At 38.1% G+C, this 27,088-nt stretch overlaps 6 protein-coding genes, 1 non-coding gene and 1 pseudogene across 9 annotated transcripts; 5 read left to right on the top strand and 3 right to left on the bottom strand.

The window, feature by feature from the left end:
* Nucleotides 1-866: 866 nt before the first annotated feature.
* Nucleotides 867-3,609, top strand: LOC106412183 (wall-associated receptor kinase 1-like). Its single transcript, XM_013853084.3, has 3 exons — nucleotides 867-1,848; nucleotides 1,936-2,100; nucleotides 2,271-3,609. The coding sequence occupies exons 1-3, from the start codon at nucleotides 1,002-1,004 to the stop codon at nucleotides 3,458-3,460; spliced, it is 2,202 nt and encodes a 733-aa protein (XP_013708538.2). The 5' UTR covers nucleotides 867-1,001; the 3' UTR covers nucleotides 3,461-3,609.
* Nucleotides 3,610-5,791: 2,182 nt separating this feature from the next.
* Nucleotides 5,792-8,732, top strand: LOC106392581 (wall-associated receptor kinase 1-like). The gene is made up of 3 exons (XM_048738064.1): nucleotides 5,792-6,784; nucleotides 6,882-7,049; nucleotides 7,385-8,732. Exons 1-3 carry the CDS (start codon nucleotides 5,860-5,862, stop codon nucleotides 8,572-8,574), a joined length of 2,283 nt encoding a protein of 760 aa, XP_048594021.1. The 5' UTR covers nucleotides 5,792-5,859; the 3' UTR covers nucleotides 8,575-8,732.
* A 712-nt stretch (nucleotides 8,733-9,444) lies between these two features.
* Nucleotides 9,445-15,184, bottom strand: LOC106425877 (UDP-glycosyltransferase 73B5). 3 transcript variants are annotated; one of them, XM_013866599.3, is made up of 3 exons: nucleotides 14,979-15,184; nucleotides 13,830-14,841; nucleotides 9,445-10,124 (listed from the first exon to the last, which is right to left on the bottom strand). In XM_013866599.3, exons 2-3 carry the CDS (start codon nucleotides 14,794-14,796, stop codon nucleotides 9,658-9,660), a joined length of 1,434 nt encoding a protein of 477 aa, XP_013722053.2. In that variant the 5' UTR covers nucleotides 14,797-14,841; nucleotides 14,979-15,184; the 3' UTR covers nucleotides 9,445-9,657. The 3 variants fall into 3 exon arrangements, with proteins under 3 accessions (XP_013722053.2, XP_048594022.1, XP_013722052.2); XM_048738065.1 differs by having other exon boundaries at nucleotides 13,809-14,901; nucleotides 14,979-15,180; XM_013866598.3 differs by having other exon boundaries at nucleotides 13,809-14,841; nucleotides 14,979-15,180.
* LOC125577416 lies at nucleotides 10,488-12,897 on the top strand (annotated as a pseudogene).
* Nucleotides 15,185-17,019: 1,835 nt separating the features above from the next.
* LOC106425878 (2-oxoisovalerate dehydrogenase subunit alpha 1, mitochondrial) lies at nucleotides 17,020-20,628 on the top strand. The gene is made up of 9 exons (XM_013866600.3): nucleotides 17,020-17,270; nucleotides 17,373-17,607; nucleotides 18,406-18,543; nucleotides 18,620-18,960; nucleotides 19,023-19,122; nucleotides 19,493-19,604; nucleotides 19,690-19,829; nucleotides 20,105-20,290; nucleotides 20,369-20,628. Exons 2-9 carry the CDS (start codon nucleotides 17,377-17,379, stop codon nucleotides 20,534-20,536), a joined length of 1,416 nt encoding a protein of 471 aa, XP_013722054.2. The 5' UTR covers nucleotides 17,020-17,270; nucleotides 17,373-17,376; the 3' UTR covers nucleotides 20,537-20,628.
* Nucleotides 20,629-22,437: 1,809 nt separating this feature from the next.
* LOC106425880 (F-box protein SKP2A) lies at nucleotides 22,438-24,913 on the top strand. The gene is made up of 5 exons (XM_048738066.1): nucleotides 22,438-22,666; nucleotides 22,831-23,088; nucleotides 23,529-23,877; nucleotides 23,949-24,090; nucleotides 24,385-24,913. The coding sequence occupies exons 2-5, from the start codon at nucleotides 22,862-22,864 to the stop codon at nucleotides 24,753-24,755; spliced, it is 1,089 nt and encodes a 362-aa protein (XP_048594023.1). The 5' UTR covers nucleotides 22,438-22,666; nucleotides 22,831-22,861; the 3' UTR covers nucleotides 24,756-24,913.
* A 123-nt stretch (nucleotides 24,914-25,036) lies between these two features.
* Nucleotides 25,037-25,108, bottom strand: TRNAQ-UUG. The gene has a single exon. It is a non-coding gene; the product is annotated as a tRNA-Gln (tRNA).
* Nucleotides 25,109-25,512: 404 nt separating this feature from the next.
* LOC106425885 (bidirectional sugar transporter SWEET1) lies at nucleotides 25,513-27,088 on the bottom strand. The gene is made up of 6 exons (XM_013866605.3): nucleotides 26,897-27,088; nucleotides 26,769-26,805; nucleotides 26,513-26,608; nucleotides 26,116-26,395; nucleotides 25,925-26,044; nucleotides 25,513-25,837 (listed from the first exon to the last, which is right to left on the bottom strand). Exons 1-6 carry the CDS (start codon nucleotides 26,928-26,930, stop codon nucleotides 25,649-25,651), a joined length of 756 nt encoding a protein of 251 aa, XP_013722059.1. The 5' UTR covers nucleotides 26,931-27,088; the 3' UTR covers nucleotides 25,513-25,648.

The following is a 27,088-nucleotide window of genomic DNA, read 5'->3' as shown; positions in this document are numbered from 1 at the left end:
ATACATAAAGACATCATGGAGATCTTAGGATCGGAGCATCGCCTTCATTATAAATTTGTAATTGGTATAAGATAGTAATTAGAGTTATTTAACTTGGAGTTAATTACTCATAGTATCTACATGTGATATTTCCATAATGAGGAAAAAGGCAACTAGCAAAGTAACACTAGAACTTTCAACAGAAAACAACGTATTATAGTATAAGAGCAATCTCATTGCTAGTTGTTACCAAAGTATCTATTAATAATAAAACTAGGAAAAAAATAGGAAGAGAAAGAAATTAATTTTTATTGGGGCAACTTGAAAAATACTTTAGAATATGTGCCAACATGTGATTAGTTTAATTTTCTTGATAAAAAGAAAAAAGAAAAATTGAAAGAGAAGGAAATTAATTTTTATTGGGGCAACTTGAAAAATACTTTAGAATATGTGTCAACATGTGATTAGTTTAATTTTTTATATATAGTTTAAAATTTAACTAGTGATACAATTAGATTAAACTATTAGTATTTTTGTCTAAGTACGTAGATAATAATAGAACTAGGGAAAAAGTGAAGAAAAAGTAGGAAGAGAAAGAAATGAAGTTTTATTTGAGAAACCCAAAAAGGAGAAAAATAGAAATACTTTTACAATATGTATCAACCTATGATTAGTTTTTTAAATCATTGAAACTGTAAGTAATAGTAGAGTTATATTAAACTATTAGTATTTTTGCCTACGAGATATTTTGGTAGGTCTCTTAGCAGTGGACGTGCAATAATAGAGAACGCCTTGTGATCAAGAGCCATCATACATATGAATATTCCTGGTAATCACCAACGTCTTGGTCTTTGTGTCCTACAAAACTAAATGACAAAAACAAAGACTTTGTGATGCTAAATGAGTTGGTACATTGACTTAGTCTATAGTGAAATAATACTAGTATAGAGGTTGGGCAGTCGAGAGAACACCTCAACACTAGAGTTTGGAGGAAGATAAACAAATTTAGAGAGAGGTCGAAGATGAAGGTGCAGCGTCTGATCTTGGTGGCTACTTTCTTCTACCTTGCGTATACGCAGCTGGTCAATGGGCAACCTCGTAAAGATTGCAAAACTAGTTGTGGCAACGTCACAATTGAGTACCCTTTTGGCACTTCTCCAGGTTGTTACTATGCTGACGACCCTAGTTTCCATCTCACCTGTAACGAGAAAGAGAAGCTATTATTTGAAGGTGACATGGAAGTCATCAACATTTCTCACAGCGGGGAGCTACGCGTCTGGAATAATGTTTCCTACGCTTGCTACAATAGCACAGGAGACTTGAGTCATGAGGATTACTACCCATACTCGCTGGGTAACTTATCTCTCTCTCGCAGCAACAAGTTCACTTTAGTAGGCTGTAACGCTTTAGCAGTTCTGAACACTCTTGGAAAGCGAAATCACTCAACTGGATGCATGTCAGCATGTGACTCCCTACCGGTGGAATATGAGGACTGTAATGGTGAAGGTTGCTGCAGGACAGACGTCTCTGTCCCGTTGGGTAGCTATTTATACCACACTCTCCAGTCTCGTGTTCCTGACATGACTTCTGTGTTTGACTTTAATCCTTGCGTATACGCCTTCGTCGCCGAGATTGGTACTTTTCATTTCAATGCTTTGGAAGATCTCTGGAACCTACGGAATGTCAGCCAGTTCCCTGTGTTACTGGATTGGTCTATTGGAAACCAAACATGCGAGGAAGTTGGAAATACAAGCATATGCGGTCTGAACACCATATGTTTCAATTCTTCTCTTGGAACCGGGTATAACTGCAAATGTTTAGAAGGCTTTGAGGGGAATCCTTATCTTTCAAATGAACACGGTTGCCAAGGTACACTTCAATTTGTTTTCTTTCTTCTTTTGAGAGTTAATTGTTTTCTTGATACATCTCTTTTTTGCATTTCTTTACTTGTGTCAGACATCGACGAGTGTACTACCCATAAACATAACTGTTCGGATCCCAGCACCTGTAGAAACAAGGATGGAGCTGGATTCTATTGTAAGTGCCAATCTGGTTACCGCTTAGATGCCACCACTATGATTTGCAAGCGTAAAGACTTTGAATGGGCTACTATTCTTCTTGGTGAGATTCCCTCTGGACTTATACTTTCCCAGATGTAATCATCTCTGTGTGTCTATGATGTTTATAGCCTTGGTGTAGTCATGAACGAACCATTTATAGCTCCTCTCACTTTTTTCTTTCCTGAAAAAGGAAAAAAACTTACTCTAACCATCTATGTGTGATGTGATCAGGAACAACCATCGGCTTTTTGTCCATCCTGCTTCTCATTTGCTGTGTACAACAGAGAATGAAGCGCCGGAAGACAACTGCGCTCCGACAAAAGTTCTTCGAACAAAATGGTGGCGGTATGTTAATACAGAGACTCTCAGGACCAGGGAGATCAAATGCTAATATTCAAATCTTTACTGAAGAAAGCATGAAGACATCAACCAATGGTTACGACGAGAGCAGAATCCTGGGGCAGGGAGGACAAGGAACTGTCTACAAAGGGATATTACCTGACAACTCCATAGTCGCAATAAAGAAAGCTCGGCTTGGAGACAACAGCCAAGTAGAGCAGTTTATCAACGAAGTGCTTGTGCTTTCACAAATCAACCATAGGAACGTTGTCAAGCTCTTGGGCTGCTGTCTGGAGACAGAAGTTCCCTTGCTGGTCTATGAGTTCATTAACAGTGGCACCCTTTTCGATCACTTGCACGGTTCCTTGTTTGGTCCTTCTCTTACATGGGAACAACGCCTGAGGATAGCCGTGGAGATAGCTGGAACTCTTGCTTATCTGCACTCTTCTGCTTCTATTCCAATCATCCACCGAGACGTCAAGACTGCTAATATTCTCCTGGATGAGAACTTGACTGCAAAGGTTGCCGACTTTGGTGCTTCAAGGTTGATACCGATGGATAAAGAGCAGCTCACAACCATGGTCCAAGGCACTCTTGGCTACTTAGACCCAGAATACTACAACACAGGGCTCCTTAATGAAAAGAGTGATGTCTATAGTTTTGGGGTAGTTCTCATGGAACTTCTATCAAGCCAAAAGGCATTGTGCTTCGAAAGGCCGCTGCAGTCAAAACATCTGGTGAATTACATTGCTTCTGCCATGAAAGAGAATAGGTTGCACGAAGTTATTGACGAGAAAGTAATCAACGAGAATAACTGGAAGGAGATCGAGGAAGCTGTTAGAGTTGCTATGGAGTGTACAAGAGTGACGGGAGAGGAAAGGCCACTGATGACGGAAGTAGCTGCAAAGCTTGAGGGATTGAGAGTCACGAAAACCAAACATCAGTGGTCAGATCAGTATCCTGTGGAGGTGACTGAGAACTTGGTCGGTGTTGGAATCTTATCAGCGCAAGGTGATACAAGTAGCACTGGCTATGACAGCATCAAGAATGTAGCAAGCATGCACATGGAAGCTGGTCGCTGAGATATATTAGTCAAGGCTCTGTCAAAATCACGTCTAAGTCTCTTTTTTATGAAAAAATAATATCATTTCTGTATTTCATCTCACCTCTTTTGTCCACCTAAACAGTTAAAAACCAGAGTATCAAGACAATGAAGAACATTTATGCATTAGTATCAAACTACCAGTCACCTACTAGTATATAATACATTGGCAACACCAATAAAATACACTTACAAAAGATACTACACACAAAGTTAACAAAAAAATACACTACGACGAAACAACATCATCAATCACACACAACAACAAATACAAATATATCCTACACTAGCACGGACACACCCCTAATAACTATCATAAAGTCAAAACTCTCTAATTAGAATCTAAACACATAAAAAGACATCTTGGAGATCTAGGAAAAAAATATTCTGCTTACATATAAATATTGCTGTCTACTTCTTTCATTGATAATTTGTAATCGCTAAAAGATACTTTCTTTGTTTAATAAAAAGTGTTAATTTGAAAGAAAAAAGTTATTATATAAAAGTGTCATTTTTAAATTTCAAATGCATTTATACTTATTTTTAATTTAATAATTACAAAATACATTGATTTTATAAATAATTTTATTTATTTCAAACAATGAAATATTTTTCTATAAACTGATGAAGTAGAATAATAGAGTTATTTAACTTCGAACTAATTACTCATAGTAGGGAAAAGTCAAGGCCTGGTTAAGACAAGCAAAAACTAGTTAAGACAAGCCCGGCCTGGTTAAGACAAGCAAAGACTAGTTTTCTCTTATTCTCTCACACTCTGTAAACAGTTCCTCTTCTAATCAATAAAACTCCTTCGAAACATCCTACCTTCGAGTTTTGTCACTCATGGTTGTGATTTTATGTCACTGAAATACCATTATGGTTACAAAACAACTCGAGCAAGAAAGAAAGAAAGAAAGAAAGGATTAAAATCACGATAAAAGGGTGATTTGGGGTCGAGAGCGGAAGGTAAGCTCCGGCCATTGTCACGGGCCACGGCCGTATAAACAAAATTTTCAAAATAGGAGAATGGTTTGCAATATTTTTATATTAAATAGGGCTTAAACGGGCGTAGCATTTCCTTTCTTATTAAGCTCAAACATTTAGGGATCATCATCTCATAAGTGGAGTCAAACAGTAGAGCATTCACTTCATCATTTTGAAGAAAAGTCAAACAGTTGAGCCTTCACTTCATCATTTTGATCTCCCCTGTTTCTTTCATTGTCCGGCCCGTCCACTGGTATGTCACAGTCACACAGTACTTCACTTTATCATCCTGGTCCTCCCTCGCCTTTTAACGTCCGGCCCCTCCAATTATCTGTCTCGACGTTCTCCTCTAACGATAAATCATGCACGACTCATGTGGAATAAAGATAAGGTCGTCTTGACTCATAAGGTCAATTATGCAACTTCAGTCTACTAGAGTTAGAATTTAAGAATTATGATACCATGTTAAATGTTATGGTATGAACACTATTTTTATAATTATCATAAAGTTAAAAGCTCTTTAATCACCTGAAAATACATAAAGACATCATGGAGATCTAGGATCGGAGCATCTCCTTCATTATAAATTTGTAATTGGTATAAGATAGTAAATTTAGAGGTTATTAACTTGTAACGTATTATAGTATAAGAGCAATCCCAATGCTAGTTTTTAGCAAAGTATGTAGATAATAATTTTTTTTTTTTTGTAAAAAGGTTTTCAATTAAAAAACAAAGTACAAGATGTGATTTGTTAAGTCACATAGTTTGAAAAAGTTTAGTACATAAAGTAAGCATTGAAAGAGCTATAGAAACCCAATGAGTTAGAACAACTCTTTAGTTTAACCAAACTTAAAAGGTTTCTTGTGCGCTTGATTAGGAACCTCGACCCTTACGACCTCGGTTTCCTCGTCCACGAACGGTATGCCATTCCATCTCTTGGTACCTTTGTGTACGCTTGAGCAGCCTACCCCCTCTTGACACACTTCCATATTCATCCATTTGCTCATTAATATGGAAATCACTTTCCATATTACCATGCTCTTGGATAAACTTGGTTGAGTGAGGGGTCATGATTGTTGGATCATTTCCTGAGGGTGTAGCACCCTCATTACTGATAATAGCAGATGGAACATTGTCCATAACTTGGGCTGGAGTAAAATGTATGTAGATAATAATCCCTATGAGATATTTTGGTAGGTCTCTTACCCATGGACATGCTTTAATAGAGAACGTGTTGTAATCAGGAGCCATACATATGAATATTTCTGGTAATCACCAACGTCTTGGTCTTTGTGTCCTACAAAACTAAATGACAGAAACAAAGACGTTAGGATGCTAAACGAGTTGGTACATTGACTTAGTCTATAGTTAAATAAAGCACTAGAGCTTGGTTCAATGAAAACAAGTCAAGACTGGAGTTTGGAGGAAGAGAAACACATTTACAGAAAAAGAAAAAGAGAGAGGGAGAAGATGAAAGTGCAGAATCTGATCTTGGTGGCTGTTTTCTTCTACCTTGCACATACGCAGCCGGTCAATGGGCAGCTTCGCAAGGACTGCCAAACTAGTTGTGGCCGCGTCACAATTGAGTACCCTTTTGGCATTTCTCAAGGTTGTTACTATGCCGACGACCGTAGTTTCAAACTCACCTGTAACGAGAAAGAGAAGCTATTATTTGGAAGCAACTTTGAAGTCATCAACATTTCTCACAGCGGGGAGCTACGCGTCATGAACAATATTTCCTACGCTTGCTACGACAGCCTAGGAACTTTTGGTCCTAATCTTTACTACACTTACACGCTGGCTAATTTATCTCTCTCCCACAAAAACAAGTTCAATGTAGTAGGCTGTAACGCTTTAGCACTTCTCAGCACTTTTGGAAGGCAAAATTACTCAACTGGATGCGTGTCAACATGTAACTCTCCATCGACGGTAAATGGAGACTGTAATGGTGCAGGTTGCTGCAAGACAGACGTCTCTGTCCCGTTTGATAGCTATTCATTCGAAACTAGCCCATCTCGTTTGCAGAACATGACTTCTGTGTATGACTTTAGTCCTTGCACATATGCCTTTCTTGCCGAAAATGGTACTTTCCACTTCGATGGTTTGGGGGATCTTATGAATCTGCGGAATGTAACTGAGTTCCCTCTGGTACTGGACTGGTCTATTGGAAACCAGCCATGCGAGCAAGTTGGAAGCAGAAGCATATGCAGTATGAATAACAGCATATGTTTCGATTCTACTCGTGGAAAAGGGTATAACTGCAAATGTTTAGAAGGTTTTGAAGGCAATCCTTACCTTTCAAATGAACATGGTTGCCAAGGTACACTTCAAATTGCTTTTATCTTCTTCTTTCGAGAGTAAATTGCTTTCGTGATACATCTCGTTTTGGCAACTTATGCTCTTTTTCCTTGTGCCAGACATCAATGAGTGTACTAGTACTATCCACAAACATAACTGTTCGGATCCCAGCACCTGTAGAAACAAGGTTGGAGGCTTCGATTGTAAGTGCCAATCTGGTTACCGCTTAGATACAACCACTATGATTTGCAAGCGTAAAGACTTTGGATGGGCTACTATTCTTCTTGGTAAGCTTCCCTCACCATTTTATGTTTCTCAGATGTAATCATCTCTGTGTGTCTGTGATGTTTATAGTTAGGACAGGGCCGAGCCTGAATATTTTTAGACCTTCAAGCATATAAAATCTTTTAACCCAGGAACTATTACTTTTGGAAAAAAATTCAAAAATGTGTACACAAGAATTTGAACCGGTAACTTTAAACATGCATTTAATGACAATCACCAATAGAGTTCTAGGCGTTTTTATACTACTATTACCATTCTTCTTGGTAAGCTTCCCTCTCTTCTTATAGCTCCACTCACTTATTACCAAGATCTAATCATCTATGTGTGATGTGATCAGGAACAACCATTGGATTCTTGTCCATCCTGCTTCTCATTACCTGTGTACAACAGAGAATGAAGCGCCGGAAGACAGCTGAGCTCCGACAAAAATTCTTCCAACAAAATGGTGGCGGCATGTTAGTACAGAGACTCTCAGGACCAGGGACACCAAATGCTAATGTGAAAATCTTTACTGAAGAAGGCATGAAGACATCAACCAATGGTTACGATGAGAGCAGAATCCTAGGCCAGGGAGGACAAGGAACTGTCTACAAAGGGATATTACCAGACAACTCCATAGTTGCTATAAAGAAGGCTCGGCTTGGAGACAACAGCCAAGTAGAGCAGTTCATCAACGAAGTGCTAGTACTTTCACAAATCAACCACAGGAACGTGGTCAAGCTCCTAGGATGTTGTCTGGAGACAGAAGTTCCCTTGCTTGTCTATGAGTTTATTAACAGCGGCACCCTTTTCGATCACTTGCATGGTTCCTTGTTTGGTCCTTCTCTAACATGGGAACAACGCCTGAGAATAGCAGTGGAAATTGCTGGAACTCTGGCATATCTGCACTCTTCTGCTTCTATTCCAATCATCCACCGAGACGTCAAGACTGCTAACATTCTCCTGGATGAGAACTTAACTGCAAAGGTAGCTGACTTTGGTGCTTCAAGACTTATACCGATGGATAAAGAGCAGCTCACAACAATGGTGCAAGGTACTATAGGCTACTTAGACCCAGAATATTACCATACAGGACTGCTAAACGAAAAGAGTGATGTTTATAGCTTTGGGGTAGTTGTCATGGAACTTCTCACTGGCCAAAAGGCATTGTGCTTTGAAAGGCCACAACAGTCAAAACATCTGGTGAATTACATTGCTTCTGCCATGAAAGAGAACAGGTTGCACGAGGTTATAGATGAGAAAGTAATCAACGAGAATAATTGGAGGGAGATAGAGGAAGCTGTCAGAGTTGCTATGGAGTGTACAAGAGTGACGGGAGAGGAAAGGCCACTGATGAAGGAAGTAGCTGCGAAGCTTGAGGGCTTGACAGTCACAAAAGCCAAACATCAGTGGTCGGATCAGTATCCGGGGGAGGTGACTGAGAACTTGGTCGGCGTTGGAATCTTATCAGAGCAAGGAGATACAAGTAGCACTGGCTATGACAGCATCAAGAATGTAGCAAGCATGCACGTTGCAGCTGGTCGCTGATATCTATTACTCAAGCCCTTGTCACAATCACGTTCAAGTCTTTTTTTTCAATGAAAAAATAATATCATTTCTGTATATCTTCTCACCTCTTTTGTCCACCTAAACAGTTAAAAACCAAAGTATCAAGACAATAATGAAAACATGTATGCATTGAGATATTCTTCGACCATCAGTACTTATTTACAGTGTCTAAGTTTAGATTCCAATAAACTCAACTCCTGGACTTTTGTGTCTATCCATACATCTCTATAGTTTTTAAGTGAGAGTGCTACTAAGGATCTGAATATTAGGCTCTAGAGAAAACAATAAGTTACAATTTTGGTTGATTTGCCTTAAAAGTATGCTCAACTCATCACCTCCTTCCTCCACGTTGCCCTGGTCTTGGACCTGGGTTTCTTGAAAACTGGATTTGCAAAATCTTGGAATCACGTTCCTCTTCATCCATTCGATAGCCTGTGTCAAATACATACTGTAACCAGCTAAGTCTGTGGTTGAGTGTTCTATCTTTAGGAAACCACAACATGTTGATGAAGATAAGAGTATATATATAACAAGAAACAATGCACCATAAACTCAATATGTATAACAAGAAACAATGCACCTTCACTGCTTCTTTTGCTTGACTACATAAACAAAACAAGGTCAACAAATGATGATGAAGAACTTTAAGTTTGTTTCTGAGAGTAAGAACACATCAAACGATGTTACCTAGGATCCAAGTTGATAATGTCACACAATTCAATGTTGATAGCCCAATCAGGACCAATCAGCATCTCGTTTGTAGCTCTCTCAGCACAAGCAGCCGCGTTATTTGCCATTTGCGAGGTTGATCTTTCAATCAAAATCCTAAAGTTTCGAGATTTCTATACGAATACAAACAGGTTGAGACATCATTACACAACTTCTTAGTTCCCAAACAGAACAAGTAAAGATCAAACACCATAATTCTCATCACTCTGGGATCAGAACTATCACAATTTCACAAACAAGATCACAAAGTCTAAGTGGAAACTTCAAAAGAAAGTAATCAAATGACGAAGATTATCACACAACATAATAAATAAAGCATGTTTTGTCTTCCTTCTACTTTCTACTGTTAAGCTCTTCCATGAGCCTGTTCAAATCACCATAAGAAGACCCTCCTTCCCCAACAGCGACTTTGGCCATCTCGCCTAGTTTCTTAGCTCGTATCCGCCTTTCCTCTGCCTCTTCTCCAGACATCATCACTTCCCTTACAGCCTTGTCTACTTCTTCTCTACTAATCAACCTTCCTTTTTTCACCAACTCTGTAGCTCCTACATTCACTCCTATTCCCAACACTTTTGTCAGTAGCTTCTCGTTGTAGAACTGTTCTGCTCCTTTGGGCCACGTCACCATTGGCAGCCCCGCAGCAATGCCTTCTATAGCCGAGTTCCATCCGCAATGCGTCAAAAACCCTCCAACTGCTTTGTGATCAAGTATAAGCACTTGTGGGGCCCATCCGCGTATTATCAGCCCTTTCCCTTTCATCCTTTCCTCATATCCTTCAGGCAACCACTCTTCTTTTTCACCTGTCCCAACCATGTCAACACCAACTCAGTTTCATGATTTTTAAGGCATTTCGACATTTGCCGATAAAATTAAATATAACATACTATACCTTTTTTTTTTTTGAAACTCAAAAAAAAAAAAGATATAGTACGTTATATTTAATTATAACGTACTATATCTATTTACTGATTTTGTTATAGGAATGAATCCTACTATATAAAAGAAGCTATTTTTGGAGCTTCTAAGAGGTGCCACGTCAGATGAAATATTCTTGGCCAATCATTTTGTCATGTCAGCTTGAATTCTACGTACTACTCAAAATTGGCGACAAAAAGAGTTGAGTTTTTCGAGCTTTGTATAAAGCCCATTGATTGGCCCAATAAATGTACAAAATCGTATCTCCAAACACTGGGAACGTCGTTTTGTTTTTCTTCTCTTCGACAACTAAAACTTACCTTCTCCGCCGTTCCGGATCGCCGGTGAAACGATAGAATATTACTTAATGATGTGTTGAGGGAACAGGGCAAGCTTCTGATGAAAAAGCATTTGGTCTCGGTTCAAGATGGGATCTCACTTCTCATCAGGGTTGATGTAAGTGATAACACCAGAGATTCCATGTTGAAAGAGTTGATTGATATTAGGAATAGCATATTAGCAACTGAGAAGAAATGTGAGCAAGCTGGTTTTACAATCTCGAGAATGATTGACTTTGGGAGAAAGAAGAAGATGAAGAAGATATCTGGGAGGAAGATGATGGTAAGGTTGGATCTGATCCAGTAAAAAAGGTGGCTCCTTTGCCGAGAGTTCAAAACGGTGAGGGTTCATCAAGTGAAGCAAATAGGTCTACACTAGAATCTCTCCAACAAGGCGTCCAGGTTAGAAGAAGTGGTGACCCTCTTAGGGATAAGCTAATTTCTGAAGCGCCTGTGATGAATTGGGGATCACAGCTGAGTAATTGGGACTCAACTACGGAAGTTAATTCGAGGCTTCGAGCTAACCACCGAGGCATAGAGGTCGAGAGCCACTGGGGCAGGGTGGATCAAGACGCTGTAATTCCAGCAGATAAAATAGCAGCACTGAATCTTCAGGCAAGTGTCTATAGAGAAGAGAGAACAGAGATACCTCCATGCCATGCTCCTCTGAAGAAAGGTGGTCTTTGCCAGAGAAGAGACCTACGAGCCTGCCCGTTTCATGGACCCATTGTACCTCGGGATGATGAAGAAAACCCCATAATCAAGGAATCTTCGTTAGAAGAGAGTCAAAACCAAACCTCCTCCTCAACTACAAGGATCAGCCAGGAGGATGACACGCCTATGGATGGAACAGTTTCAGATTCTGATCCCAATCAGTTAGCTAGGCAAAAAGCGAAACAAGCTCTGAAGAATATCAGGGAGAAAGACAGAGAAGAGTTGAAGAAAATAGCAAAGCGAGCAAAGCATGCTAAGGTTAAGGAACATAAGTTTTCAGTTCTGCGTGATGCTGCTTTAGCCTCAATTTATCGACGAGGAGTTCAATAGAGTTTTTGCTGAAAGGAAAAACAAGAAGCAAACCTTTTCCTTGGCACGGCGTAAGAAAACAACCGCTAAAGATAGAATATCCGAGAGACTGTTAAGTAACCGGGCAAAAGTTACTAACCGAAGCAGTTGCCTCAGGGCAATGATGATGAGAAGTACCGGGAAACATCGGCTAACCAGTGGTAACAAATAAACTAAAACCTTCCTAGGTTAGTACTTAGTAGTCATTCTCGGATCCTGAAAGGCCATAAATTTGATTCTTTTATGCATGAATAATCAGATTGTATAATGATTGATCTCTGTGTTACTGAGGCAGAACTTGTGTAGAAACAGTTCATATGTCAGATCTTACATTCTCTGTAGCTTTTTCTTCTCTCAGACAAGATCCCAACATGAAGTACAAACATTTTCTTTTTAAAGAATGAACGCAAATGAACGAAAATTACATTTTCTTTAAAAAGAATGTGAACTCACATTTTCTTTTTAAAGAATGAACGAAAATTATTCCAATAAAATAATTGGTCTCATGATGATAGTGATCATCCTTAAAGACACAACACGTAAAGGAGAAAAAGCAAACAACAACGATCCAGCTTTCATGATCTGTCATTACTTTTTAACAGAAAAGAAACAAGGATCACTCAAACATTGATCCTTAACTGGCGCTTTTGGTTACCGATTTTTATGTTTTTGTGGTCTTCCCCCCTCCCCTTAAGAAACTGCTAAAAGCTCCCGATGCACATGTCCGAAGTTTAGCTCTCAGTAGGTCAAAGCTAAATTAAATATTTCCCCGAGGAGACGGCATGTTTTTATAAGAAAATTTTTTTCAAGCCAGCAAGTTAATTGCTCGATCTTCTTCCTGCATTCGTTATACATACACATAAATGGATTTATCAATTGTACAGTTGCATTACCATTATTAAATCATATATGTCATGCTTTTGCATCATTATTCTGCTTAACTATAACAAAATATTCGTCTTCCAATATAAGAGTCATCAAGTGGCAACACGGTGACACGTAAGCGTGGCCGGCCTTTAGGAATACGGAATAAAACTAAAGGTATACACCTACTTTTTTTATGGACTGAGCCGAGCAATGTTAAATTATTAACCACATATTTGTCTATAATTTTTTTTTTTTTTGTAAAAGGCATATTTGTCAATAATTTCGTGCTTAAAAATGAAATATAATAACAAGATGTTTTCGTACTACTTGGTCCTATAATTACCATTCAATTAAACTACTAACCTTTTTCTCGGACAGCTCGCCCATCCATGAGATTTGAGCAACAAAATTTCGCACCAAAATTCTATGACTGTGAGTCCTTATCCAACTATCTCTCACAAAATTAAAAACTTATATATAAATAAATATAAATATATACTCATTAGTAAATATTAATATATATATATATATCTATATTTTAAAAAAAATTAAGAAAAATATATTTCACCACTATCTTTCGATTCATATATGTATTATTTATTGTAAAGTTTATACATATATTTTAATAATTGTGATTTTAAAAACAATTGTTCGCTTCGTAGGTGGCTGCGATATATGCGTGTTACACGGTATATAAATTCCAAATATAAACATTTTTAATCTATATTCAATAGTTACTGATTATTTAAACACATTATAAATTTGAATCAATGTAGTCCAAAAAAAATGCACGTGGAATGAGAAGGGCAATCTTGCTATCAAAACATATTTCAAGAAGGATAGAAGGCAAGCATCAAACAGTGCAATCTACCACTTCACATTTAAATCTAATAATTTATTACTGTGATCAACTATAAATATTAAAATTAGTGGTGTATTAATTTATCTTGAAATACACTGTTTGGACTACATTGATTTATCTTGGAGGTTGGTGTATTAATTTATTACTGTGAAAAAATTAGTAAATGTAATAATATTAAAATATGATACTCTTAGAAATAAAAAAAAAATATTAGTTATTTTTACTTTAGATTTTCTTCAACTATATCAAATTGAAATAAAAATAAAATAGAAAAATACAAATCATTATAATAAAAAAATAATATATTTACTATTTTCAATATAAAGTAAAATTTTAAATGATTTATAAAATATTATATTTTAATATAAAAATAGTTTTAGTGTAAACTCACCCGCCCGTAGGGATGAATATGCATAATGAGTAAAGATGAATTTCATTGCCTTGGTTTTCATTATTTTTACCAACCACCCAGACGAAACTTTGTCCAGAGCCTTCAAGACCGGCAGCGATCTCAAGCATCTGCTCGTTGGTGAAGTTATTTCCGCTGCCAAACGAAACGTAAATTACAGAACCAGGTGTCTTAGACTCTAGCCATTTGAGGCATTCCTCCTCCTCATGAATGTTGTTCGTCTTTTGTCCTCTTCTATTGCACAGCGAAAGCGGACCAATGTGCCAAGCTCTTTTAGCCACATTCTTAGAGTAAAAATCAGCATAAGCCGATTCCAACTCGTAAAAGCTATTCACCAAAACACCGAAGCTAGTTGACTCTGATTCTCCAATCTCTTTCATAATCTTTCCCATTGGAGTTTCATCGTCGGCGGCGACATTGGCTTGCTCTGCTGTCATTACTATGCCCCCTGGGAGACCAGGGATTACGAAAGGTGTAGAACTCGTAGCGACTTTCTCATGTGGCTTATGAGTATTCATGTTATAAAAACAACACAAGGAAAAGAAGGATGTTCCGTGGAACACAAGTCTTGGGACACCAAACTTCTCTGCGGATTCGGTAGACCAAGGGAAGAACATATCGGCCACAAGACAACTCGGTTTGGTTGTTTCGATAAAACTCTCCAGTTGCTGTTTCATATACTTGGTAGAGAGAAAAAGCTTTAACAACAAGTCACCCGCCCCAGGTTTTTTGTACGAGCTGATAAAGTCAACGTTGTCGCACCCTTGAGGTAATCCCAGATCTACACAAGGGAAATCAAAGATCTTGATCCCGATTTCTAGATCAGTGTTGTGATTCTTGAATGCTTCAATGGTTTTCTCCAGAATCTTGGAGTTGCTTGGTGTGGTGAGAATGGTTGATTTGGCTCCTCTGCTCGAGAAAAGCTTGACCATGTCTAGAACTGGAATCATGTGGCCATGAGCCATAAAGGGGAAGAAGAGAACATGAATCCTCTCTGAGACTTGTTTGTTATTTGCCATTTGCGAGATTGCTCTTTCAATCAAAATCCTAAAGTTTCGAGCTCTCTATACGAATACAAACAGGTTGAGACATCATTTCACAACTTCTTTAGTTCCCAAACAGAACTATAACAATTCACAAACCAGAACACGAAATGTAAGTGGAACCTTCAAAAGAAAGTAATCTAATGAAGAAGATTAACCTGTGTGTGGACTCTGAACTTGAGAACAGATGATAGAGACCGAGCGAAGATTTTGTGCGGGTCTCACGATCAAGACGATGAAAACAAATTCTCGTAGAAAAAGATCGAAACTTCTTTTCTGTGAAATGTTTGTATCAGGTCGTCATCATCAGCAGCCTTAGCCGTACATAAAATCAACTGCGACTTCTTTGTTCTGGTAAGATGCTAAGTTTGAGTTTTGTTTGGCTTTTTTTTTTTTGTCTGAATGTGCTAAACTAACAGCCGGTGACAGAAAATAAAAGAATCTTTGCTTATTCTTTTTCATTAGTTTTAAGGTCGAATGTAATGATCGAGTTTAATAAAATTTCTAATTTCTAAATTGAATTTTCTTGCGAGAACAGTGAATTTTGAACATATGAACGGATAAAACGCATTATCTAATCGAGTTTAATACAAATCACACAGGATAAAATTTGATTAAAAAAAAATACAATCCACACAAAAGTTCTGTAGCTAATAAGAAGGGAAACTTGGTTTTAGTCGCTTGTGAAAACTTACACTCCAAAGGAAAGACAATCAGCTATTGCTTTTATCCTTGCATTTTTTTATATCAAAACCCAAAAGTTTCCATTTCGTCCATGAAACTTTCTCTAACGCGCCGCATAACTAGTCATCTTTCCATCAGTTTTGGTTAACCACACTTCTTATACACGTATCACATGCATTTAACTCACGTAAAATTAGTTCAACAAGTATATAACAATCACGAGGGGAAAAAAAAGTAAATCCCTTTAACATTACTTACATGAAAAAATGATAAGTACAGTATCACAATACTTACAATGATTGATAATGTCTTTCTAAGAGCGTTGCCATTTGTAACAAACTAACAATTAGTCTAAGACAAAGGAAAATGTGTGGTTCACTAGTTTATTCCTTACAAATCTCGTAGGAATCTCTCTATACTTAATTACGTACTGTAGTGGGGGAAAAAAGAGACGAGATATTATTACTAAATTCTTTAAAACTTGTACCACTATTATGTTTTTTTTTTGGTAATTTAGGACACGCGATGTATAAATATAGATACGTCTTAATCAATCTTAGATATGAACACAGAATAATAAAACAAATCAAAATGAAGGAAAGATGAGTAAGGCGTGGATCACGATGTTGTTAATCGCGTTGCTTGCGATAAAAGGTGAAGCAAAGTCGGACAAAGAGTGCCAATGTGGAGTGCCTAGACATGTGTCTTGGACAATGTGGAAAAAACTCCATCAGTTGCGGTCAGTTGGATGGAACTATGGATGCCGACAAACAAAAATAACAACAAATCAAATCTGAGCTTTATATGGATGGGAGACTTACTGTTTATGTAACTGACTAGCCATTAGGGTAAGTAAGATCGTCTATGATATGTTTACTCATAACAACAATCCGATCGAGATTAGTTGCCTCTGTTTTTTTTTTTTGGCTCAACTTCAACTTTCATTATCCAAACATCAAGTTTGTTACAAACGAATTAGACTTCAAGAGATTTAACCGCAAGACAATGGAGGCGATCTAGTATCACCTAGAAACACGTCTATGGATCCTACGCTACCTAATCAAACTCCATTGTACTCTTGTAACTACAATAAGAACAAATTTACTCCACGACTCGGAGCAAACGAATTTGAATATTCACTTACGTTAATCTGATTCTGATAGGCCACTTCCTACTAGTGATGGGGGATAGTCTAGGCCAAGCCATAGAATTAATTCGCGTTCAAGAAAGCTTTATTGGTTAGGTTAGATGTTACCCATCAATGAATCATAATTTGAGAAACAACCATATCTTCACCTTTCTGGAAAATAGTTTAAGTCGTGTTAGGTGATTGTTGTGTAACCTTCAACTAATTTCAAAAATGGAAATACTTTCACGTGGTATCAATATAAAACATTTTTATTTTCTTTAGAAAAGGTTTTAAATTCACAGACGTCATGACAAATTCAAAGAAAAGACACAAATGTCACGCAAGTAGATGAGTATACAAATCTATATAGTGGGATAAAAGATCAAGCGCAATTAAAAAAGCACAGTACAGTCTGGTTTGGTTGTTGGAAAGATATTAAAATGATTTGCTATGTAGGTATAATAAATTATTTTAGTTTATTTTTATTGAAGAAACTAGTCCCAAAAGCTAGGATGGTATAATAACTTTAACGTTATTATACAGTTGGAGATGGATACGGATGACATGTCAAGCCCGACAGGAAAATACATGCACATGTCGTCCTTGTAACCCGTTGCACTCAAACATATTCTCTATGGTAAACTTTGCACTCAAACATCGTTAAAGACGCAATCTCTTTCGTCTTTCTTCTATTACTCTTCATCATTTTCTTCTCCTCTTCTTCTTGTCCTCTTTGCAGAGACATGGCGATCTGGTTTTCTAGATCAAGAAACATTGTTTTTAGCTTGAGACATAATCTGAATTTGTCGGGGATTCTCATCAAACGTGATTACTCTCCTCGTCCCGCTTTTACAAACTCTCAGTTATCTTCGAAATCAGTGTGTTTGGATTCCTTCACGAGCCTACGTCACGAGTCTACGGCAGTGGAGAAACAACTTGATTTGGTTCAGCAAAGTGATGAGGAAGACCCTCAGGTATATGTCACGTTAAAATGTTTATACTATATATAGGTTTCATGTGCATGATTATACATAATTAAAAACTTTGGATCCAGTTCATAAAAACAAAAGTATGATAAAGATTATTTCAGTTGTACAAATAAATTTATCAAGGATATAATTAGTTCTCAAGGAGCCTTGTTAGTTTTCTTCGGATTTAGTACGTACATAGAACTCGGTTTAAAGGTGCTTAATCCGGTTAGGTTCTTGATTCATTACTATAAAAAAAAACTAAATTAAAACCAATTCTAGGTGAAAATAGTTTCCATTCTAACTGAAACTTTATATTTATTAGTATCAAAGATTTGTAGTTTCGTACATAAGAAAGTCATACACAACAAGAAGAGGACGACAAGTCACACGTATGAATAGTTGAATACCAATCTTAGTACTGTGTGGGTCACAATCTGGATCATTTAGTTAATTTCACTCAAATAAATTAGTCAGACCATCTGCAACAATGATCCTTAGCACAAATTCTTAAGAAAAAATATATTATAAAATTATGTAGGCTGCACTTTGTCTTTGTTTTTGTGTGATTCGATTTACTGAGTTAGTTTTTTTTTTAATCCAAAAAAATAATTAAATAATCATAACTACTATTTCTAAGAATTTGTGTCTCGAGTATCACCATTGCTGATGTCTTTAGACTCACAGTGCTGACACTATTTTCCACTATGACCCCTTGTTCTTTTCAAACTTCACACATTTGCCTCAATAGTTTTTGTTATTTGCAAGTTTTAGCTATCTAACCCGTATTTTGAAAACTTATAGGAATTAAATTTTCCGGGAGGCAAAGTCGGTTACACATCTGAGATGAAATTCATCCCTGAATCATCATCTCTAAGAGTTCCTTGTTATCGAGTTCTTGACGAAGACGGAAGAATCATCTCCAACAGCGATTATATTCCGGTACAGTTCTTGAGAATCTACATAATCAGAGTCGGTTTGGTTTGGTTTAATGCTAACCGATAATTTATTTTCTAAGGTGAGCGAGAAACTCGCGGTTAGAATGTATGAACACATGGCGACGCTTCAAGTGATGGACCACATCTTCTACGAAGCTCAACGTCAAGGAAGAATCTCCTTCTTCATCACTGCCGTAGGAGAAGAAGCCATTAACATCGCTTCTGCCGCTGCTCTCAGTCCAGATGACGTCGTTTTACCTCAGTACCGAGAGCCTGGAGTGCTTCTATGGCGCGGCTTCACGCTGCAAGAGTTTGCGAACCAGTGCTTTGGTAACAAAGCTGATCGTGGCAAAGGCAGACAAATGCCTGTACATTACGGCTCTAACCGACACAACCACTTCACTGTCTCCTCTCCCATCGCGTAAGAAGTCAATCTTTGATTATTGTTTTGTATGGACTTTGCTGACTATTTTTTTAATACAGAACACAGCTTCCTCAAGCTGCTGGAGTTGGTTACTCTCTGAAGATGGAGAAGAAGAACGCTTGTGCAGTAACATTCATCGGAGATGGCGGCACAAGCGAGGTTGTTTTCGATTACACACACTCAAAAACATTTTCAAGAACTAAAATTTATATAGTTTTTATGGCAGATCTTCAAAATTACACCATAAAGTTTATCACAGAACTAGTAGCCCTTGGTAATAAAATTTCTAAATAACAGATTTGTTAAAAAAATAAAAATTATTCTAACTCTTAAACTTTAATCATACATTTATTCCCCAAAATATTAAACCATGCATAAACCCTAATCATGAACTCTAAACTGAAATACTCAAATATGAAATATTTATATTCTTATTTTTAGTTATTTTAAGAAAAAAATTTATAAAAGCATGATCTATTGCTATTTAAGAGTATTTTTTTTTTAGTTTTGTATGATTATTTGTGGATAGGGAGATTTTCATGCCGGATTGAATTTTGCGGCGGTGTTGGAAGCTCCGGTGGTGTTTATATGTCGGAACAACGGTTGGGCTATCAGCACTCATATCTCAGAACAGTTCAGGAGTATGAAACTAACGAACTTCCTCTGATACACTAAAACCAAACAAATCCTCTGTTTTTTTTAGTGAGCTTGTGTGGTTGCTTGCAGGTGACGGAATCGTTGTGAAAGGTCAAGCTTACGGAATCAGAAGCATCCGAGTGGACGGTAACGACGCGCTAGCGGTTTACAGTGCGGTACGCTCAGCAAGAGAGATGGCTGTAAAAGAACAAAGACCAGTGCTCATCGAGGTTAAAACCATAACCAGAAAATGATTTTTTTAATAACTAGCAGATTCTGGTATGCCTGTACAAAGCCCGAAATTAGACATCTACTAAACCATAACTAGATAAAATAATGTTTTTAAATAACTAGATAAAATATTTTTTTTGAACCTATAACCTCTTATACATAAACAATTTAAGAATTTAGCCAATAGGCCAACTTATAATTAGGTAATTCTTACAAAGTGTGAAACAACTTCTTCAATAACGTTAGGTGAGATGATAATTTTGCTGTTTTTTAGGCAATGACATATAGAGTAGGGCATCATTCAACATCAGATGATTCAACTAAGTACAGGGCGGCCGATGAGATCCAATACTGGAAAATGTCTAGAAACCCTGTGAATAGATTCAGGAAATGGGTCGAGGATAATGGATGGTGGAGCGAGGAAGATGAATCCAAGATAAGATCTAACGCAAGAAAACAGGTAAAGATTCATATGAAAACCGCTACATTCTTGGTGTTAAGATTAAAGATATTTAGTGTGTTTTGTGTGTGTTTGTAGATTCTACAAGCGATTCAGGCGGCGGAGAAGTGGGATAAACCACCATTGACAGAGTTATTTAGCGATGTATATGATGTTAAGCCGAAGAATCTAGAGGAACAAGAACTTGGTTTAAAGGAATTAGTAGAGAAACGACCTCAAGATTATCCTCCTGGTTTTCAAATCTGAATCTTGAAGTTGATCGATGGTACTCATTTTTATGCATGATGTAATATAGACTTCTGATCGCAGATTATATATTTATATTCTCATAACCAGCATTACGAGCCTTGAGAATGCTATTTCCGTCGTTAAATAAAATTACATGGTCTGAAGATTTAGCTACACCGGCTGACCTGAATGTAATTTGAGGTGAGTTGGAAATCTCAAAATGTCTTTCCCATGCATGAGGATGCTCTCACCAGTATATGCACATTTTCATGAAAGGAAAAACGTGCCCACCTATCTAAATGACATATTGACATCTTCGTAGTAAAGCTATTATGATTACATGATAAGTGATTTTCTTTTCGATACGTCAATCAATATCATTGTATGGTTATTGTATAAACATGCTATCTATTACTTAGACATATATACATAATAAGACTATGTATTATGGTGGTAGAATAAGTTATCCTGAACAAGTGAACAGTGGCCAGTTTTGAATATCGTGACATGCGTTAACCGTAGCCTCACATGTGGCTACCATGGCAGTTTTCTTTTTAGTATACGAATACTCAAATATACATCAAAATATTTTTGTTAATTTGTAACATTGCATACGTGTTAAAAAAAAAAGTAATGAAAAACCAGATGCTTCTTTGGAAGTTAGCTCATAACATGATATTGAGACATGAGTGGATCTCCTTCGTTGCGGCTTCGATTTTAACACACATCCGCTCCTATCAACTCTTTTTTTTTTGTTCTTCTACTTTTATTACTCAAAAGAATAATTACCTTTTTGATAAAAGAAGAATAATTCCCTTATTACTGAAAAAAAATTATTAGTATTTCATTTTCTTCAATCTTATAAACAAATAAATATTCTTGACTTTATTCGTGTGAAAAAAAAAACTTTTCCAATACTATCAAAGCATTTTCTTTTTTTTTTTCCCTCAATAGTTGATTTTATAACTTAATGGGCCAAGCCCAGAATTACAAAAAAAAAAAAAAAAAAAAAAGGCCCAAAACCCACCAAACGAAACCCTAGAGAAAACTAAAAACGGCGCCTCCGTTCGCTCACGGCGTGCCCCCGCTTCCAGCCAACACCGGTGATCAACCCAGCGATCCACCGGCAGAACCATCACTCACTGGCTTCCAAACCTCATCGCCGCAAACGCTTCCAAACCGCGAGTTCCCAATAGTGGAGAGAGTCAATCGGTAAACCGAGATCTCATCCGCCTCCTTTCGTCACCGGAACTGGGAAGAAAGCTTCGCCGGCACAACCAAACCTTCAACATCGGATAGCTTCGATCGTCTTCCGACGAGAACTCCTCCAACAAGACCAAACCGAAACCGCAAAAACCAAAGATAAAAAACAAAAAACCTTAACAACCCTAGGGGACTAAAAGCCGGCGGCGCAAGGCAAAGAACACCTTCACCCCCCGGAAACTGAAGCCGGCGAAAGCGGAGCTAACGAAGCCTCCGCCTCCCGGAAACTAGACCGGCGACGGTGGATCTGAAGAAGCCTCCACCTCCCGGGAAACCCTAACCTGACAACCCGACAACACCCCACCTCACCCTTCACCCAGTCGCGTCGTTACTCCAGCCACCACGCCACCGCGTGTGTCTGGTCGCTCCCCGAGTTGACCACACCAGATGGGAACTGGACAGAGCTCCGACAAAACGAACAGGAAGAGGAGGTGAAAAAAAAGAAGCCGGGGAACGTTTTTAACCAAAAGAAAATGGACTCCGGCGACGGCACGGACGCTCACGCGCCGGCCGTACGCCGGACCCGAAACCAGATCTGCTCTCTCTCTCTACTTCTCTCTCTCCACGATTATTCTCTCTCTTCCTACTATCAAAGCATTTTCAGTGGCCTATAAACAACGAAATTAATAACAAACATTGCCCAATCTATACGTATCTGCCACTCAGCATATTACACATGGCAGCCTACGCGTCACGAATCCTTTCCCACACGTTTCCTTATTCATTTTGTTTTGGTTTGGTTTCTTCCTTCTCGTGTTATCTATCTTCTGGTATATTTGGCAGCTTTGCTTCTTCTATATTCACTCCAAAAGAAAGAACAAAAAAAACACATTTTAATTAAAATTCAAAAAACCCAGAAACAGAGACGAAGAAACTAATTCAAAGGTATGAACTTTATTACTCTGTTTCTCTGAGAAACAAAAGTTTTGTATTTTTTCTAAATATATATATACACACAGTGCTATTTACTTTAATTTCGACTTTCGAGGTCTTGAATCGGTGAACATGCTAATCTTTAATTCTCTCTCTCATCCTTTTGGTGGTGATAGGATCAAGAAACCGCTTCACTTTTAAAAAGAGATGGTGATGGTAGTAGGAGAAACATCCATGGAGCTAGACCAGTGTTTTCAGATGATGATGATGAAGATGGAAGGAGTCTCGATCAAAGAGTGGAAAGACATCCCTGTTGAGCTTCTCATGAGAATCCTCTCCCTTGTTGATGATCGGAATGTCATTGCTGCTTCTGGTGTTTGCTGTGGTTGGAGAGATGCCATCTCTCTTGGTCTCACTCGTCTCCGTCTCTCTTGGTAATATTCTCTCTCTCTCTTTCTTTCTCTAAACCCTTTTTTTTTTGTTAAGACACAATCATCTGTCCTCTGTGTTGGTGTTGGTGTTTTAAGGCACAGTGACATGTTCTCTGTGTTAGTTTCATTTTGTGGTTTAGTGGGTTTGTGTAAAGTTCAGATCTTTTGTAGTTTTTTTTTTTGTTTTTGAGGAACATTTCATCTTGTGGTTTTGTGGGTTAGTGTCTGGTTTGAGTAAAGTCCAGATCTTTTGTAGTTGTTTTTTTTTGTTTTTTGAGGAACATTTCATCTTGTGGGTTATGTTGATCTGCTGTCTGGTTTGTGTAAAGTTGAAATCTCTTGTGTCTTTGAACCTTTAGAAGCTTTGTTCTTGTCACTTGGAGTGTTTCCAGATTGATTTTTGTCTAAATCTCAGATTTGTTTTATTTCTTTTGTTTTGTCAGGTGCAATAACAACATGAACAGCTTGGTTCTTTCTCTTGCTCCCAAGTTTGTAAAGCTGCAAACTTTAATACTGCGCCAAGACAAACCCCAACTAGAGGACAATGCGGTGGAGGCCATAGCAAATCACTGCCATGAGCTACAAGAGCTTGATCTCAGCAAAAGCTTGAAACTCACTGACCGTTCCCTCTACGCACTTGCTCATGGCTGCCCCAACCTCACTAAACTCAACCTTAGCGGCTGCACTTCATTCAGCGACAAAGCTATTGCGTATCTGACCACGTTCTGCAGAAACCTGAAGGTTCTGAATCTTTGTGGATGTGTCAACGCTGTTTCTGATTACACCTTGGAGGTTGATTTTGCCTATCTCTCAACCTGATTATTTGCTTGTGATTGAGTGGTGCTGATTAGTGTGTGGTGCAGGCTATTGGGAACAACTGCAATCAGATGCAGTCACTAAACTTGGGGTGGTGTGAGAAGATTAGTGATGATGGGGTTATGAGTTTAGCTTATGGCTGTCCTGATCTCAGGACCCTGGACTTGTGTGGTTGTGTTCTCATTACAGGTAAAACCACATTACTCAAAAACGAATAATTATTGGATCACGGTTCGATATGGTTTGACCGGATTGGTTTAATAATCTGGTTCATTATTTTTTATATTGAAATTTAAAAGTAAATTTAGTAAATATGATACATAATTGAAATATAAATATATATCAAATATAAAACATTTATACATATAAACAATTTTTGTTCATATGGTTAGTTTATATATTTTTAATAGTTTTAATGATTTTTGATAATTTTGTAAAGACCCTCTTCTAACTCGCCTTGTGTCATGTAATACTTTTGGGCAGATGAGAGTGTGGTAGCTTTAGCTGATTGGTGCGTCCACTTGAGATCACTGGGGCTATACTACTGCAGAAACATAACGGACAGAGCCATGTACTCGCTAGCTCAAAGCGGGGTGAAGAACAAACCAGGGGGGCAATGGAAATCATCAGCTAAGAAGAGCAAATTCGACGAAGAAGGGCTGAGGAGTCTCAACATCAGCCAATGCACTGCACTTACACCTTCAGCTGTTCAAGCGGTCTGCGATACGTTTCCTGCTCTTCACACGTGTTCGGGAAGACATTCGCTTGTGATGAGCGGGTGTTTGAACTTGACGTCTGTGCACTGTGCTTGTATCCTTCAGGCTCATCGCGCGGTTCCTCACTCTGCTCACTGAAAGAGAGAGGAATGGGTAATGTTTGTATATAGATGCATAATATGTTTGAGGAGATTAGATGCCAAACGCTAAAATTGCTCTTGAGTTGGTTTCTTTACGTTGTCTTGAAGGATCTTTTGTAAGAACTCTTTGTTACTACTTATTACCCTTGCTTATTACTGAAGGTAGTTTCTTATTACAAAATAGTACTGATCGAGGAAGATGTAGACAAATGGGCCTTTAGTTGGGCATTCAATATGTATGTGAAATGGGCTTAAGATAATCTAAAAATTAAAAGGAGAAGGTCCTACCGGGATTCGAACCCAGGTCGCTGGATTCAAAGTCCAGAGTGCTAACCACTACACCATAGAACCTTTTTGTTTATTTCTTAATATTTAATCTACCTAACAATAATAGCCTCTGCACTCTAAGGATGGCATATGATTCACTAGGGCAGGAGAGAAAGTTAGCCTTGGCTTTGGCATTTCCTCTATGAGGAAAAACTTCAATATTATGTTGTCTTGAAATATCCTTTCGAATGTGTTGGTGCGATGTTTCATGAGAACTAAGAACTCTTTGTTACTACTTAAACATATTTATGAGGTGGAGTTTCTCTTTGTTACTACTTTAATCTTGGCTTATTGTAACACATCTCCAAGTATTATAATTACAAGAGATTAGGGATATGATCATAGGACACAGGTTTCATTCAATCTCTTGTTATTGGGATGATCAGTTTTAAGCCCTGGAGGATATTAAAGTCACAAAAGGCATTATCTTACTTCAATCACTCGTTAATCACTTATCAGTAGGAATCTTACATTTTTCAGCATAGTTTTTTTCTTTTTTACATCACATCTAAAACACAAAAGCATTACTCTAATGAAGAAGAGTTAAACAATCATTCAAAGATCTTAAACTTGCTGCTCTTGCTTCTTTCCATTAACCACATTTTGTTTCTTCTTCTCCTCATCTTTCATCTCCACCGTCTTCTTCTCATCCTTCTCAGCATCATCTGTTGATTTCTCGCCTTTGTTTCCACAGTAGATGAAGTAGAGAATCAACTGCACTGTCCCCAAAGCACATCCAAACCCATTTGGGATCTTCACAACACAAAAACGACACCGTTTAGTAACATCTTTCAGTTTTTGCCTCCCAAAGAATAAGAGATGAAGTTTGTTTTAACTTACTGCAACAAAAGGGTCACGACCGATGAGACCATAGATGAACCAAGAAGTACCACAGAGGAACACAAAGAGAGACAAAAAGAATGGCATGTACTCTACACTCTTCGTCTTTACCACCAACCTCTGTTTCCATCAAAACTTAGAAACAATCCAACAAAAATTTGAAAAGATTGATTCTTTTTGTTTTGTCTTACCATGATAGAGAGTGGAGAAGCGTACATGATGATGGAGAAAACGGTGGCTGCGATACCACAGAAGAGTTTTCTACCGTTACCATGGAGGGCAAAGAGAGAGACTAGAGCCACCGTTGCGAACACGGCCAAGACGGCGGCGAAGATAGCAAAGATCTTAGCTTTCTCTTTCCTCGGTGCGTAGAAAAGGAAGATCAGGACGTAGATGGTTTCTATCGCTGCTCCTGTTCCGTTGATTGTGCTCACGAGCGTGTTGTCTTTTGACACAAAGGGTAGTCCGTACCTGAAAAACAGAGGAAAAAAACAGAGGAAAAAAACAGAGGAAGCACAGAAACAGAGTTGTTAAAGCGATGTGAGAGTGGGAGTTAAAGAGACGTTAAGATTAAAGAGTGGTGTTAACCAGGCGGAGAGGAGACAGTTGAGGAGAGTCATAGGGTAAGGGATGCCAGAGAACTGTTCAGTAGATTTGTTCTTGATGATTCTCTTGAATGTTATCCTGAAGAACAGAGCAGAACAGAACAACCATGAGTCTTTCTTGGTTTATATCATTTTAGATGTAGTAGTACTAGTTAGACCAAGAAACTGAGAGAATCTAAACTCGGTTCACGAGCTGAAACAGGAAGAAAGAAAGAGAGAGAGTGAGGATGGAGACGTACGAAGGAGCCAAGAAGAGAAACAGAGCAGTTGCGTTTCCTGTAAAAGCAGAGATAGAATAGTGTCAGTGCTTTCTCACGGAGAAAGATGGAAGAAAGAGAGAGAAGAGAGATTGAAGGGAATGGGTTACCGAAGACGCCGAAGATGGTGTGAGCTATGTTCATCTTTTGATCTCTGAAGCGTCTAAAGGTTTTCTCTTTGTTCTTTGTTTGTGAGCCAAGTGAGAGAGAATGTGGTGAGTGTTTGTTATCGAGAAGCGTCTTCCCATAGGGGGTATAAATATGAAGAACGTGTGTGTGTGCGCTAACCGCTTCACCGCGAA

Source organism: Brassica napus, chromosome A8, assembly GCF_020379485.1.
Source record: "Brassica napus cultivar Da-Ae chromosome A8, Da-Ae, whole genome shotgun sequence".
Classification (NCBI taxonomy): Eukaryota; Viridiplantae; Streptophyta; class Magnoliopsida; order Brassicales; family Brassicaceae; genus Brassica; species Brassica napus.
The sequence above is the reverse complement of the archived record's forward strand: the minus strand, read 5'-3'. Positions and strand labels throughout refer to the sequence as shown.